At 43.5% G+C, this 17,309-nt stretch overlaps 1 protein-coding gene across 3 annotated transcripts in view; it reads right to left on the bottom strand.

Moving 5' to 3' along the window:
* Positions 1 to 226: 226 nt before the first annotated feature.
* The window catches only part of TNFRSF11A (TNF receptor superfamily member 11a), a 62,324-nt gene continuing 45,241 nt past the window's right edge, over positions 227 to 17,309 (bottom strand). For 2 of the 3 annotated variants that reach the window (XM_067698897.1, XM_067698896.1), the window contains exon 10: positions 3,517 to 6,149. In XM_067698897.1, coding sequence (XP_067554998.1) covers positions 5,809 to 6,149 — 341 coding nt within the window. In that variant the 3' untranslated portion in view covers positions 3,517 to 5,808. Of the gene's footprint in view, positions 387 to 3,516; positions 6,150 to 17,309 lie in introns of those variants that run through there. The other variant, XM_067698898.1, reaches the window with a different exon arrangement.

A 17,309-nucleotide genomic window follows, 5' to 3' on the forward strand; every position in this document is an offset into this window, starting at 1 on the left:
AGATACCAACTGGCCTTAACTTCGTAAGACCAAACGACCTTGCCCATGATAACAAAGTCTATCCCGTGGCTACCAGCTCCCTCTATTTCCAGACATAGGTGACGGTGGCATTTGGAGTTTGTTTTCATGGTTTCCCTCTCCCAGCACCTCATTATTATAATATTATTAATATATAAAATGACGAAATCAGAAAATATCAATAGAAAAACACTCCACGTTTCCAACCAAATAAAGACATTTATACCAGCATGTAAAACACAAAACTCACAGTTTCCATGGGTGAATGTGCTCCCTAGAAGCGTGACTGATGTAGTCCATAAAGCCTTATAGGACATAGCAGCCCACAGAGCAAGCGACGGCTCTGGGCCCTGCCACTGCGAGTCCCACTGTGAAGAGAGGTTTTATTGTAGAAACATTTACTCTGAAAAAATGTTACTGCTATACATATCCTGAACCTTAATTTTTTAATAAAATGAAAAATTGCGACATCTTTACTTTTTTACTAACGGTATTAAATATACTTTCAGAATGCTCTAAAAGCTTTAAATATGTATTTTTCCATGGTTTCTTTGTCATTGAAATAAAAGGCCCTAAAAACCTATATATTCTCATATTCAGAATATATAAAGAACTTTCAAAACACAATAAGAAAATAACCAAACCAATTAAAATATAGGCAAAAGATTCAAACACACACTTCACCAAATAAGAGATAAAGATGGCCAAATAAACATATGAAAAGATGCTCAGTTAAAGTCACAATGACATCTATTAGAACGGCTAAAATTAAAATAAATCAACAACTGATGCTACCGAGTGCTGCTAAGGATATGGAGCAACTGGAACTCTCCTTCACTGCTGATGAAATGAAGGGAATGTAAAATGGTACAGCCACTTTGGAAAATAATTTCAGTTTCTTATAGAGTTAAATATATATTTACCATATGATCCCACAATTCCACACCTGGGTATTTACCCAAGAGAAATGAAAACACATGTCCACACAAATTGTTATAGCAGCTTTATTTGTAATTGCCTCAAGCCGGAAAGAATCCAAGTGTGGGTGAATAAGCGGTGGTACATCCATACAACAGAATACTACTCAGCAATAAAAATGAACTAACTGCTGATGTACCCAATAGCTTGGATGGATCTCAAGGGTATTATGCTATAATATTTAAAGAGTCTAAATTATAAATACAGCTATTGCTATACTAAAAGGTTTTTAGAGAAATTTTCACTATAAACAGTGATATCAAGTCATAATGTAGGCTGAAAGGGTTAAGGAATTCTTTTAAACTAAATAAAGTTATGAAGGAAGGAATAACCCATTTCATTATATTAATTCAGCTCCATAGCAGGAGCTGCCATGGGAGCATTGGTCCAGGGTTTCCAGAACATGTGGCTCCCCTGCACTTCTGAGCTTGGCTTCAGTGATACCACCTTACATGCTTGTGCCCACTGCTGACCCCACCCCTGCTCAATTTCAGATACCCACCTATTTTTTTTTAAATAAATTTATTTATTTATTTATTTTTGGCTGCATTGGGTCTTTGTTGCTGCACGTGGGCTTTGTCTAATTGTGGCGAGTGGGGGCTACTCTTCGTTGTGGGGCGCGGGCTTCTCACTGCAGTGGCTTCTCTTGTTGCGGAGCATGGGCTCTAGGTGCACAGGCTTCAATAGTTGTGGCACGCGGGCTCAGTAGTTGTGGCATGTAGGCTCAGTAGTTGTGGCTCGTGAGCTGTAGAGCACAGGCTCAGTAGTTGTGGCGCACAGGCTTAGCTGCACTGCGGCATGTGGGATCTTCCCAGACCAGGGCTCGGACCCGTGTCCCCTGCATTGGCAGGCAGATTCTTAACCACTGTGCTAGCAGGGAAATCCTACCCACCTATTTTTGGAAAGGCTTTAGTAGTTGCAAAGTAGTCTCTTCACCAGCATAGCCCTGGGGAGTCAGGAATTCCATAGATAACCCATCCTTATGCCCTGGAGCACAGCAATATCCACAGTCTTCCCCAGAAATCTAGGACATCCCAGACTCCCTGGGACTCTGCAGCTATCTTCATCTCCTTTCTCAAGGATGCTCGGGGCCCAAGCATCAAAAGCACATTAAATAAAAATGATGACTCACCAACCGAACGTTTAGGACTTTGATTTACCCTTTCGTACAAAAGGTTAGGCAACTCATGCCCAGAGCACCCCAGGGCTCCCCAAAGCAGATGGCCAAGGAGAGTCATGTGCCATCAGAGACGGTCAAAGGGCAAACATGTCAAAATTATGCCTCTTCCACCAAAGACAGTACTTCTGCTCAAGCTCACCCTTTTGCCCAGTACCCAACCATAAAGAGTTTGTTTGTTGAATCAGCCTAAAGGGTGAACATGACATCGTTCATCTGTTTATGTAGCAGGTTCTTCTACCCAAAGTATCTCACCAGTTTTCTTGATTTTACAAATCGTCACTTTTCCATGATCTGTGCCAACGGAATGCAGTAGTACCATAGACCCAGTTCCCTCATCATGGATGTTTGGCTTTGGAAGGAACCTCAGTACTCATTTGTAGGAACTGACTGTACTCTGCATCAAAGGCATCTGGTCACCAGAGAAGGAAGCACTTACTGGGGGCTGGGAAACGTTCCTCTCCTGCTCCCAGCTGCACTCTCCCCAGCACCATTTGATTATGAACAATGTTCCTGTGATGGAGATGGCAAAAGGGCCCCATTCTCCCCTCCTTGTATCTACCACTCTCTCAGTGTCACCCTGCAACTCTGTGTACTCACCCCTTCAATCTGGCTACCCTGTGTCTTACTTTGGCCAACAGAATGTGGCAGAAATGACAGCACACCAGTTCAAGCCTAGGTCTCAAAAAGCCTGATATGGTTTTGTTTGCTCTCAGAACCCAGGCACCACCATGAGAAGAAGGCCAGGGCAGCCTGCTGGGAGGATGAGGGACCGCGTGGACAGGGTTCAGTCCAGCCAACCTTCCCCGAGCCAGTCAGCTTGCAGACTGCACGCAGGTCAGCAAGCCCAGCTGGGCTCCTCCAGGCCTAATGAACCAACCAAGCTGAGCCAACCCACAAGGCTGGGAGCTAAATCAATGGTGATTGTTTTAAACCACTGAGTTTTGGGGTAGCTTGTTACACAGCAAGAGCCCTCTTTTCCTTTGCCATAGGAAGGTTCCAATACCTCACATTCAAACTACTCTTTGTGCTTGCAGGCAGAGAGAAGAAATTAATTCTTCCTACTTCTGACAGCTGAATTAGGTGTGGGTAGAAAACACTAGACTCCGTTTCCGTTTCAACTCTTTCACTGCCTAGCCAACCTACATTTTAAAGAATTTTACTTATGAGATCAATGGTAGATATATTATTAAAAAAAGGCACTTTCTGTCCCAACTCTTGTTGAGGTTTCCACCAGTGACACCATATAACCAACATTTGATACCACAGTACATCATAGAGATCAGAAAGAAGTCAGATCATTATTTCACAAAAAGCTTTGTTTAAATAAGCCGTGAAAAAAATTTTTTATCATCAAATATGTTTAATAATCTCTTTATCACATTCCCCAGTTTTTCATTATTGTCTTCATTTCATTCTGTTTACATTTGTCATATACATCTCTATAATACACAGACACAGACCTATATTTGCTATATACCTCCTATCATTTAATTGTTTTTGGATCAATATAGAATTAGTAGGGATCAGCATGGGAAAGAATACTACCTTTTTCTGAAAGTAGATTCTTATGTATTTATTTAGCACTTTTTATTTAAGGATCTCAAAATACTTTAACATTCACTGTAGCATCCTTATGTTATCTCTAGTTTGGGAAAATGTCAAAAATTAGTGCCTTTTTATAGGAAAGAAAAGGAAAGTATTAGTGAGATGATGACAGTCACAGTAGAAACTTGGGTCTTTAGCTCAGCCTTCTCCTTTGTGAACTATACTTTGTTTAATATGTCAAAAGGTTTAACGGCTTCTTCCATTTTTATAACATCTCTCTTTGGATGGATGTGAACTAAAAGGGCAGCACAGACAGTAAATTCCCACCAACGGATCATCCTGGCAACACAGTTATTTCCTGCAGTTTTTCTTGTCAGCTAAGAAGCCCCATAAATTATAGAACCACCTCTGCTTCTCCATTAAAAGTCATAATTGATGGCTACTATTCTAGCATTTCCAAGAGACCTGCAACCGACAGGGAGAAACCAGTGATCAACGATCATTCATTCCCTTCAGCTGGGCATTTGTGGCCATTAAAGTCTGGACAGTGACTGCTATCACCACTTTTAAAACCAACCAGATCTGCAAAATTAATTTTAATGTGCTTAGATATTTTAACTTTAGTATTTGAGGAGAACAAATGCTCACTGGCCACAACAGATGAAACATCCTAGGTAATTCCTTTCACTCTGACTCACATTGTATGTTTCCTCACAAGAGCACTGATGCTAAGAGAAAAGCACCTCTATGATAAGTTTTCTTAAGTTCACAATATAAGGATTTGGGTTTTTAATGTAAACGCATGGAAAATAATAAGAATGTTTTCCACTTCTACAAGGCTAAATTACAGATACACGATTTTTTAGGAAGAAAATGGTGCCTACTGCCTAAACACATTTATGCTATTCTTGTTTAGAAAGAAAACAAATGCACAACTTTATTATTCCTTTCTTGAACTTTCCTGGCACCTTCCTTTCACCGTGTGTGCAGGCCATCCCATGTCCTACTCATTTTCCACACCTTTTCCAGGGACACATCAAGAATAAGAATGCCAAGTGCAGCAACTTGGATTTTTGAGATTTAGTTTCCCAAGTACCTGAGTGGCTCTGCTGGGAAGGGTACTACATTCACCCGGGGGAAATGAACCATTTTGAGATGGAGTAAAGGAGGCAGACACGAATTGCAACCTAGTGCTGCCTAGAAATTGACACAAACTTAAAAAACATTCAGGGTGAAAATGGGATTTCCCCTTTTCCTTCCTTTAGAAAACTGAGAACTCAGAAAAGTTTTCGAAAGCTAAAAGTCCCTCCTCTTGTTCTCTGAGCCTCCCCCCAGGCTTCACATTTCTAGCCTTCTTCCAAAAGTGCTTAGTACAGACTCCTCACCTCTCCCCGCCCCCGCCATCACCAAAACACAGTCATCTACTTGTGAGAAGGGACCAAAAGAAAACATATAAAGAAGACCGTCACCCTTACGAGACCTTTCAAGAAAATCGTGAAATAGTAAAAAGAAAAAAGGGCGGACAATATCAAGAGAAACGTTATGAGAGACAGTGAAATACAAATATCAAACATGGAGGACGGGGTGGGGGAAGGGATACAGATCCAAATAGAACAGGACGGCCATAAAAACAGATGTCGTAAAGAGACAAACTACTGACGAACTAATAATGGGAGGTGGAAGTGGAAGAAGAAAAACTAGAAGGAGGTAAAAAGTGGAGTAACAGAAGAGAGCAACGTGTACCTGTGCAATTAGTAGACACGTGACCGTGGATGGAAGTGAGTAGTAATAACAAATGTACTTCTGTTTGCTTGTTTTTAAAGTCCCCGATTCTATTTAGAACAAGATGGATAAAGAACGTCCGGTCATTTGACGCAGGTGTACCGAACGGAGGGGCTCAACGGCACACCTCTGGGGCCACGGCCCCGCCCCATCCCAGGCCCCGCCCTCAGTCCCGCCCAGGCACGGGTGCGCGGCGGCGTCGTCAGCTGGGGACGCGGCTCCCGATGTGCGCGGCGCGGAGGGCGGGCTGCAAGGCCCGCAGCTCCGCGCCCGCCCGGCTGCAACCGCAGCGGGTTCTCGGCTGCTCAGCGCCGCGTCTCGGGCGCGCCGGCCTCGGCCTCCCCCTGCTCCTGCACCGGCCGCGAGGCCTTGTCGGGCCCGGGGGCGCCTCGCTCCTGCAGCCCCGGGCCCACCTCGAGGCCGGCGCACGTGTCCGGGAAGCGCGGCCCGAGGCCGGCGAACGAGTCGCAGCACGGCGGGCTCTCCTCCTGCACCGGGCGGCCCACCGGCTCCCCCGCGCAGCCGCCCGGCCCTGCCGGACCCTCCTGCGAGTTCTGACTGACGTAGACCACGATGATGTCGCCCTTGAAATTCATCACCTGCCCGCTGGAAATAAACGTGGAGTTACTGTTTCCAGTCACATTTCCTACAAGGGGAGAGGAAGAGAGAACACGCAGAGGGTGAGTCATCAGTTCTGGGCGAGAACTTGGTCTTGTGAGAGGAAAGTTTCCCAATGCATGGAGGGGCGCTGGCGCCCCGGCCCTCTCACGGGCGGCCCTTCCTCACCCACCCGTCCCCTAAAATGCATGGGGCACTCCCCGTGGTTCCTTCCTTTGCCGTCTCACCGGGCCTGACTGAGGTGGAGGAAGGAAAAAGGGAGGGAGAGAGAAAGAAGACGAGGGAAGAGAAGCAAGACAGTGGGCCATCCTCAGGTTTTGTCGTTGGCGACAATGACCTCGGGGGACACTGGCAGGAGAGCCCGCCCGCATCGCAGAATCACGGACGGGATTCAGATGTTGCAAAAGGGTGTGCGCACGTGATGGATAACGCAGCAAACACAGCCAGTGGTTCGGCAATGGTCAAATGCATCAGGAAGGGAAGCAAAGGCTGGAGCGAAGGTTGCGGCCTGTTAGGACCCTGGAGCCCACAGCAGCTCAGCCTCCTCTCTGACCAGACTCTTTCACATCTTTTCACCCTCCCTGGAGAGGTCCCTAAGCTCAGCCCTGGTGGGCCATGGGGCCACCCGGGCTCAGTATTTAGCAGAAATTAATTTCCTTAACATTTTTTCAAACTCCTAGAAAAAAGAGAGATTCACAAGACTAAAATGGAGAAAAGCCAACCAACCAAACAAAAACAATCTTACAAATCACTCTTTCCTTCGATCCCTGGGAGGTGTTTTGTCCTCAGGGGGTTCTGTCATCACTTTTTGTGGGTGACTGGATTTAGCCAGCCTTTAATTAGTGGGCCTTTTGAAAAACAAATAGAAAGTTCAACAAATGTTAGGAAACCTACTACCTCTTATTCTCCTATGTCAAAGACTGATGCTCTACAAATGACCCAGGTGAAAATAAATGCCACAAACCAAGCAGATGCAGAAATGCCCCAACACTCAGCATCACCAGCAGAATCTTTCAGTCTGACCAGGGAAGGTGAACATAAAAACAGTGCCTCACTATTAACCTCATCTTTTTTTTTTCTTCTCTGTTGTGACAAAGCTTAATAATAACTTATACAGATAAACTCGTTTCTGTCATTACTCTCCATGAAGAGATTTCTCCCAAATGTGGAAGGCATATTTTGGATGGTCTCACTGAAATACCAACAGCATACAGGAAATACCAGGAGCCTTCCCTGCACCCACAGGGTACCTTCAGAGATCCTGAGACAAGCACAGTGGCCCATTACAGGGATTTCAATGAAAATAGAGATTTCAAATATGAGCAACAAGTTGAAAGTCACAAGGGAGGATTTGTGACTCACGCTCCTTCTCCCGTTGGCAGTTGTATTGGGGGTGTTCCTAGATGGGTGGTGGCAGGGATTTATTTGCCTATTAATTCCCCCAAGCGACTTGGGCAAGTACAGCTAGTATTCCATTCACTAACTAGTCAGATTGACCCATGTTCTCCATTCCCTCTAAAATACACAGACATGATCCCACAATCCCATTCCTGGGCATATATCCAGAGAAAACTATGGTTGGAAAGGATACATGCACCCCAATGTTCATTGCAGTGCTGTTTACAAGAGCCAAGACATGGAAACAACCTAAATGTCCGTCAACAGATGAATGGATAAAGAAAATCCATTGTGGTACATATATACAACAGAATATTACTCAGCCATTAAAAAGAATGAAATAATGCCATTTGCAGCAACATGGATGGACCTAGAGATTATCATACTAAGTGAAGTTAAATGAACTTGTTTACAAAACAGAAATAGACTCAGACTTAGAAAACAAACTTAAGGTTACCAAAGGGGAAAGGTGGAGAGGGGGATAAATTGGGGGTTTGGGATTGACATATACACACTACTACATTTAAAATAGATAACCAACAGAGACCTGTATAGCATATGTAACTCTACTCAACGTTCGCAATAACCTAAATTGGGAAAGAATTTGAAAAAGAATAGATATATGTATAACTGAATCACTTTGCTGTACACCTGAAACTAACACAACATTGTGAATCAACTATCCTCCAATATAAAATAAAAATTTTTAAAAAACATAGGTGTTCATAACATCGAGCATACTCTATGCTACAGGTCTACTCTCTATTATGCCTATGTCTTTCTGCTCTCACCAGTTACCAAGTTAGTTCTTAAGTCTGTTTTTAACTAGTTGAACCTATTAGGAAATCTAATGAAATACAAGTGTACCTTGTCTTCTTGCTCTTGGGTTTATTGTGCTTTGAAAATACTGCGTTTTTTACAAGTTGAAGGTCTGTGGCAACCCTGCATTGTCAGATGATGGTTAGCATTTTTGGCAATAAAGTTTTCTTTTGTTTTTTTTTGTTTTTTTTTGTTTTTTTGCGGTACGCGGGCCTCTCACTGTTGGGGCCTCCCCTGTTGCGGAGCACAGCCTCCGGATGCGCAGGCTCAGCGGCCATGGCTCACGGGCCCAGCCACTCTGCAGCATGTGGGATCTTCCCGGACCGGGGCACGAACCCGTGTCCCCTACATCGGCAGGCGGACTCTCAACCACTGCGCCACCAGGGAAGCCCGGCAATAAAGTATTTTTAAACTGAGTATGTACATTATTTTTTTACACATGCCATTGCACACTTAATAGACTACAGTATAGTGTAAACATAACTTTATATGCACTGGGAAACCAAAAAAATTCGTGTGACTCACTTTATTGTGGTGTTTGCTTTATTGCGGTGGTCTGGAACTGAACCTGCAGTATCTCCAAGGTCTGTCTTTATGTAAAGTTGCGAAATGTAAGTAAGTGTGAAAAAAAGGCAAATGTTTCTAAGAAAACAATGCTTTGCAAGGACCCAAATAAATGTGAGCCACTAAACGCAAAACGAAAGACATCAGCAAGCTGCTGGACTGGTGTGTGGTGGCGTGGACCAGGCAGCTGTTAAAAGAAAAAATGAAAAAGACTTTAAAAATGCAGAAGGAGTTTGCATTCAGACTCGCTATGCCTGGAAGTTAAGATGGTGTGGTTAACGTGAAAAAGGCTCAGGAAACCATATTCAGCCAACACATATGTCCCTATACTAAAAAATCAATGTGTGAATGCAAGTTATATGTTTTAAGTTTAAAAAGATGTTGAAGAGGTGAACTTGTAAATGACTTTTTCAAGTAACTCAACAACTGCTAACTGAGAGCTGATATAAGGTCTCTACTGTAGCAGCAGCAGCATGCATGAGCGTAATAACTAACACAGGAGAAGTCTTCCTAGTTGAGGGATCACTAGTTAACAGAAAAAGTCAAAGTGAGAAATCAAAAATAATATGTGTGTACCATAAACCATATTCCAATTTAAAATGTACTGTTTAAAAATAAAAAATAAAAAAATACCATGGTTATTTAATAAGAGCAGCAAATTTAAGTTGCTTTAAAGTATGATTTTTTTCTTGGTATAATTCCTTTAGCTTTTTATTATTACAACATTGAAGAACAACATGGTTCTGTTGTTTCTCAGTATCTTGTAAACCTACACACAGGGCAGTGCTAGCCACTGCGTGATTGATTTATGGTCTTGAATTTAATATCTTTTTTGTCCTCTTCATATGGATTTATCTATTTATGTCATGGTATATATAATTTCTCCATCATTTAAAATTTTATTTTCCAACAAATCATCATCATGCCTCCATTGTTGTTTACCTTCCTCATCAGAATCTTCAGTTTGTCTGAACTCAGATAAAAACCCATTTTTTTTAAACCATTATCTTACACATCAAGATTTTGTGTTAAACTTTTCTTCTTAAGAATTTCATTCCAGGGGACTTCCCTGGCAGTCCAGTGGTTAAGACTCCACGCTTCCAACATAAGGGGCATGGGTTTGATCCCTGGTCAGGGAACTAAGATCCCACATGCCATGCAGCCAAAAAACCAAAAAAAAAAAAAATGAAATTTCATTCCATGCCTTTACCTCATGGTCAACAATATATTTCTGATATATTCTATAGGATCGATATCCTTATTTTCTATTTTTTTTCCAAAATGGAACTCAAACCCTTTTTCCTAAGAAATATATTTAAGCATTTCATAATTCTTCGATCCACAGACTGGATCAAGAGTATTATTCTTGCGGGGGGCACAGTAGGGAGGGGAGGACCAAAAAAAGGCCTTTCAACTCCTGACAAATAGGATGTAAAGAAAAGCTACCTAGAAAGAGTATGAGATTCTCAATTTTATTCTTCATGTGTTTCTTCATCGAAAGTACAATTAATGACAAAAACTACCTTCGATCAAGTCCAAGTCTGTTCCATTCACACTGACTTTTATGAGAGTAGTAAACTGGTACAGACAAAACTTTAAAAAGCTCTACTTATTTGCCAGTAACAGTAAGTGACAGCAGAGCCATCTTCAGGGGCATGTGACTTGTGCAGTCGCACAGGGCCCTGTGCTCAGAAGGGCCCCGTGCTTGTTTAACGTTCTGTTGTCATCATCTTGAAATTCTTACTAATTTTTGCACAAGGAGCTTCATATATTCACTCTTCACTGGGCTCTGGAAACTTTGTAGCAGATGGCAGACAGCTATAAGGAGTGCTGCTCTGTTTCCCCCTCCCCCCCTCACTGATACTCTAATTTAATGCTACTATTTTTGGAGGTAACATCTTATAAGTTGGACATGTTTCAATATTGCAGACACATTTGCCGATCTAATTTTCTCTACTGATAAAGAACTCAACGTTCGGTAAAACTCTGAGTTGCAGAGGCTACCCACCGGTGCTCCTAAAACGTGGACTCTATGATATGTTTCCCTGGTGTTCAAGCCACTTGCCACCTGCTATAAAACTTTCAACACCCACTTTCTGATAGAGAACTGAGGCTTGTCCCTTTGAGAAAAGGTCTGCTGACTGTATCAGTTATACCTGTCAGGCTTTGCCTCCGATCTCGTTTTGGTTTCTTTAAAGTGAAATGAGAACCAAGCCAGTTGCCAAGCAGTCTAAGTGCAGAATCCTTCTAGAGTTTTATTGCCTCAACCTTTCATCACCTCACCCTCTCAACTTCAACAGCAAAAAGATTTTAGCAGCTCATTCTCTGAATCTTCCTGAAGCACTTAATAGTTCATAGAAATAATTCTCATGCTTATCAACTTCATTTTTTCTTTTTTAACCAGTTAATGCAACAGTTAACGTTTTAAATTACAACAGGATCAGCTCACACTCATAAGACTGGGCAGATCTATGGATTTTAGTAAGCGCGGCCATTCTCTGGGCGGGAGCAGAAGGTCCGGGGTGTCCTAGAGTGACCCATTAGTTGTGAGTAATCAGTGTGCTGTCGGCTTCCGTCAGGTCACTCTACAGAGGTTAGGGGGATGTGGGCTAATCTATGGTTAAGTGAAGCTAGATTAAGATTAAGCTAGATCGCTATTATAATACTAATAGTGATGGAACCCCTCAAATCCAGAATTTACTGCGTGCTCCCTCTGTGCCAGGCTGGCTGCATTACAAACACCAGCTCGCAGTTCCTCCGCATGTGAGCATTCCAGGCTTGCTTCTTTTTCCCCCTCTACTGACTGACATGGCTTCAGGGATGAAAGCTGTCCAGGCTTCTTTCTCCAGCCTCATCACAATACAGACTCACCTGCAAGTAATCTACTAACATCCATGGCATCCTAGTCTCACCTGTCTCAACTTCAATAGCAAAGAGGTTTTAGCAGCTTAGAGTGGTGTTTCACTCTCTGAAGAGCATGACTGGTGACTAAAAGGGTGGTGGTTTCAGTGGCTGCCCGAGTACAGGAGGGACAGAAACGGGGTTGGGACAGAGGAGAGTGCAGGACCCTGAAAGCTCTGGTCCTGCCCTGGCTCGGCCTCCACTAGCTGTGGAGTTGGGACAAACTACCTAACAACTCGGTCTGCTCTTTATGAAATGAGCATCAATTTTCAAGCCCAGCTAGCCTGGCAGCGTGCAGCCGCCCAGACCAGGCATATGATAAATGAATGAATGAATGAATGTGTGAATAGCCAGCAGGATGGCATAAGGTCAGACGAGACAGTGGATTTGAAAATGCTTGGGAAATAGCACAGAATTTCTCATAGGTGCAATGCTGGCATTATTACTCCCAGAATGTAATGTTTGTGCTCATGCAACTCCTCAGGTAACGAGATTCAGGAAACGTACTGAGCGGTCATGTTATCTTTCCACCCCTGTCTTGTTGAAGGACTTCAAAATACCTTGAAGACTGAAAGGGCACTTACCTCTAGCAATCTAACCAACTTTTCTTTTCTTTGCTGAAATAATCCATCATTCTGACTGTCTCTGGTTTGAACACTCATCTATGTAATTCTACACAAATCCCCCACCATCTCATTTCTCATCGTGCAAGTCAGCAGCTAGTTGAATGTAGCACTAGAGTAGGTCAAGGTTTTGAATGAGCTGGTAATATCCTTACCCTGTATTACGCCTCAGTCCTGAACTGTCCTTGTTTACAAACAATCGTTCCTTGAAATCAGCTTTCTGCCTTTCAGAGGGTTTTACACGGTTGCGTGAACGGACCTGAGAGGGCAAGGCCCTGGGATGGCAAGTCAAAAGGACCCCATGTCAGCAAGGTGGGTGCTGCGGGCCCCCTCATCAGCATGGTTGCCGGGGTTTCCGCAGTTGGTACATGCCCAGAAGGGGTAGCCCTCTCCACTGAGAGCCAAGGAAACCCCAGGACGTTCTGATGTCAGGGGAGACCTTCTCCCTTGCTGGTGGCTGGTTAAGGGGGGAATGTGGAAAGGGAGGGATGGGGTGCATGAGGCTTGTCCAAGATGCCTTAAGAAGGCTCAAGGCTTTCATAGGTCCCATTAGTCCACAGACCTCTGGGAATACGAGCAAAGCCAGGCCCGTCACTTCCCTCTTCCCTACTCTCCGGAGCTGGCTTTCCGCCAGCTTTCCCCAGCAAGCTGCCTCTGGCATTTATTTTAGTTTTATTTTACTTTCAAAAAAAGATGGGGTTGGAGGCATGTGGAAGAAAGAGCTTTCCTTCCAAAAGAACCGGTGACAGTGAAAACAGTAACTTCCTGAGACAACTGGCAGAAGAAAGGGGACTCAGAGGTCAAAGTAGCCATCACCTCCTGCACAGACACTAGCGCCCCTTCCCATGGAATCTTCTGGGCCTGGCCTGGCCACTGCCCTGCGCTCAGCCTGAGGAGCCAATGATCCCAGCCCGAGTTTGCCCTTATTCTACAGCACACTGAGGATTCCCCAGCACATGGTAAACAAATGAAATCAGCAACATTGGCACTGATTTATGGGGAGACAGTGCCATGGTTGAAGGCAAAGGCTTCAGAATCAGAGAGCTGAGTCATGGTTTCATCGCTGACTCGCTGTGTGGTCCTGGGCGAGGAACTTGCCCATAGGATTCCTGTGAGGAAGTGGGAAGGTAATACCTACACGAAGCACTTAGCCAGCACCTGGTAACTAATACCTATAATGTCATTGATAAAAATGCAACCTTCAGGATGTCAGAACAGGCTTAATGTGTCTCTGAACACAAGGGGATTGATAGACTTCTATGTGAAGGCTACCCAAAAGGATGATTTGAGAATTAGCATGACATGAGAGTTTTTATTAAATTAGAAAATCTGAAGAGTTTCTAACATTTAAAATGGGTTGGTTGGCTTAACATTAATATTTAACGTAACTTACCTGGAAGAATTTTCGGGTCACTTGAGAGAGTTAAAAATAGCATTTTAAGTCAACAGAAACAATGAATAAATGAAGTATCTCATCATGACCAGAAAGATGTTTATAGTTTGCTAAGTCCCTGCTTTGCATAGCAGGCCCCGTGGAATCCCTATTTCTCCGGCAGAGAGAACAAAATTCCTTTTAAGAACTCAATCCTTGACACAATTTACATTTTTTAAGCAAGGTAATGCATACTTGTCTTCTCAAAGGCTTATTATGTTGTTTAAAATGTATAATGTATGAATATTAAATCACAAGAACTATAGCAAATAATATCACCCAATTGTCATGTAGATTTTCTTCCAAGGAAAAGAACTAAAAATATACACAAATCCACTCAAATTACCCAGGCTATATTGGGTTCTTTTGGAATTTTTTAAAAACTTATTTTATATTTAACCCATATGCTTCTCATGTGATTTTCCTTTTTATGGAAATGCAAGATCTGTTTCAGGCATTTGGAAGAAACTGGGTCTATGATGATATGGGAAGGGAAACAGTATTTAATAGTTCCATTCTGAATCATGCTTGAAAATTACTTAGAATGGCTGACAAATGAAACCCTTCCAAAATTAGAAGAGAAGGAAGGGAAGTAGGGCTAAACTAAAAGATATAGTGAACAAATTTTTCTTATATTTTGAAATAATGCATTGACCTTTAGCATCAATGAATGCTGAATTTTATTACCAAATAACTGAATTAAAAAATATTTTTAACTTATAGAATCTGTGAGCTAATACCTGCCCTTATGATACTTAGCTAAAAGTCAAACACAAGTTAGTGGATGGCATTGCAACAGGAGAGAGAAGAAAGTTAGAAACAGAGGACTGTCCTTTGCTCAGGGGGTGGGGAGGAAGGGGAAGAAAACTGAGGTAAGAGAATGTTTATCTGTCTTTCAGGATGGAAGTGGATGGCCAAGAATAGTCATTTCAGGACGGGGTGGGGCCCAGGGATGGGAGACCAAGGGTGGGGGATGTGGGAGTCAGGCATGTACCCTAATCCTCCAGTGCCCTTGGCTCCCAGGCATTAGCCTAGGTACGTCTATGCCACTTGGATGGACCAGCGCATCCTTTTTTCTGCCATCTCTGCCTCCTCTGCCCAGGACACCTAAGTCTGCCCAGGACAGCTAGCGGCCATCCTTCCATCCCCTACCTGGCCCCCTGCTCCCCTGAACAGACCGAAGAGGTAGGAGGCTGAGAGTGAGTTAGGGAACAAACAGGAAGCTATGGGCTCTTATCCCTTTAGTTATTCATGACTGGATGGATGGAGGAATGAATGAATGAATGAATGAGCTTATGAACATTTATTCATTTATACTGTGAATAAGCTGCCATGGGAGAGACTAGAAAGATCGGGAGTGGTGAAGGTCACGGCAATTCCTACCAACTAACTGTTCGTGGCTGCCTGAAGATGGCTGTTGATAAAGGTATGAGTGTGCTGGGCTCGGTGAGAAAGATGCCAAGACGAATTACGAGGGGCTGCCGAGGGCATGGAAGGGGAGAGTGGCCACCCAGGCAGCCAACGTGCATCCCTGGTTTAGGAAGCAGCATTTGAGCTGGGACTTGAAGGTCAGGAGGAGCTGGGTGCTCTGGAAAAGGGGACCGTGCGGGGACAGGGTGGCCACACCTGGGGAGGCCTGTTACAGTGCAGAAGCCGGAAAGTGAGAGATTCACACTAAAAATGGCTGAGGCTGGCGTTGGCCAGACTTAGGTGGGTGAGCAGGTGAAGAGGCTGCAGGTTAGGGGGGCTGGCCATGGAGGGCATTGCTTTCTCAAATTATTGATTCTTTTTGTGTTGTCCATTCCCTAGCACCAATCCCTACTTGTTTTCCAAGCTTTTCCAAGTCTCTGTGTCTCAGTGGACCCTCAATAAAGACTTGATAGAGAATCATGTAGCTGGTGCTCATGAAGAATCGTTGTGGGCCCTGGGAACAAACACCTCTCTCCAGTTCAGAATGTCTGAACCAATTAAGTGATCTCAGGAGCCAGAAGCAAGTCACAGGCCAACTAGTGATACATTAATCATAAGAAGTTGTTTCTTCACGTGACATCATTTTCTAGACACAGAATTCTCCAAACTCCAGGTGAAAGGGCTTATAACCAAGGTAACCACCGTCATGTCATCAGGATAATTTAAGACGTAAATCAAGACATGGTTATGCAAAACAAAACCACAAGTATGTTTTCCCCTTTCATTGGTTTTTACTGATAACCCTCCTTGTGCTTTAAGAGCTGTGACACTGCTAACACCGACTTAGCGTCGGGTATTATTTTTGAAAGATAGGCTCGTGGAGCTGTTTGAAGAACAATCATCCTCTTCAAAAGGAAGCTGGGTGCAAAGGAGATACTTTTCCCTACTTAGGTGGCGCCCAACCCTGTCATTTCTGCAGAAACCACTTGATTTGGTTGTAAGTTTTTTTCGTCTTAAATACTCACATATAAAAATCCAAAAGCCAATAAAAAGGTCACCTTCCTCAAGTCCTGAGAGCACAGTGGCTTTCAGGAGATCATGTAGAATTAACCCCACCCAAGCTCCATCCTCTTTCACACATTTTATAGAAGATAAACTATGACCAAAAAAAAGCAATAATGAGAAGGTGCTATTTTGACCAGGAATCAGAAGGCCTGTTTATGTAGAAGTAATTATGGAGAGACCTGCACAGCCTCAAAAATCAGCCTGGCGGCTGCTACTCCTCAGGTGAACATGAATTTGGCCCCCTTGCTGGCAACTCTCTACGGGTGTTTTACACGGCTGAGCACCAGATCAAGACAGGAAAAGCAGTGTCAACTTTTTGCAAATTAATACCACTTAGTTGATGACACGCTTTTTTTTTTTCTTCTTCTTCTTTCCATGCCTAGATGTCTAGTGCTGGAGAACAAAAAAAGATAAAAAAAGCAGAGATGGGCACTGCTTTAACTCCTTATAGGAGAGCTCGGATCCGCCTTTTTGGTTTCCTGACACAACGAAAAAATTGATCTCCTTCACTTTGGCCAGTGCTGTTCTTCCAAGAACTGCTGCTGCCTTTCACACAGCAGCAAACATCACCTTCCTGATGTTAGCAACTGAAAAACAGGTCTGTCCCCTGGCAGCGTCACAAGACGTGGCAGCTGCCAAACTGAGGTTCCGCCTCCCTCCTCCCCACACCCCCAAATACTCGTGTTCTCTCTGTGTGTGCAACCAGTGGGAAGAAAATTAACCCGCAGAAAAGAGAACAATACAAACGAACCATAGAGCCAAACTTTTAGACACGGAAATTACTTAAAATCTTTGAAAAAATAAGTTGCAGTCTTCTGGAGGAAAAACACATCAGTTCTTTGGAAAATATCCCCAAGCCCACCTCCTCCTTTCAGTTGGACTGAGAACTGAGAGAGAATTTACACCTCAGTGAATCTGTGTAGTTGCAGCAAAACCACAGACCTTGGAGAACAGATTCAAATTCATAGTTCTACCC

Source organism: Pseudorca crassidens, chromosome 12 (genome assembly GCF_039906515.1).
Source record: "Pseudorca crassidens isolate mPseCra1 chromosome 12, mPseCra1.hap1, whole genome shotgun sequence".
Classification (NCBI taxonomy): domain Eukaryota; kingdom Metazoa; phylum Chordata; class Mammalia; order Artiodactyla; family Delphinidae; genus Pseudorca; species Pseudorca crassidens.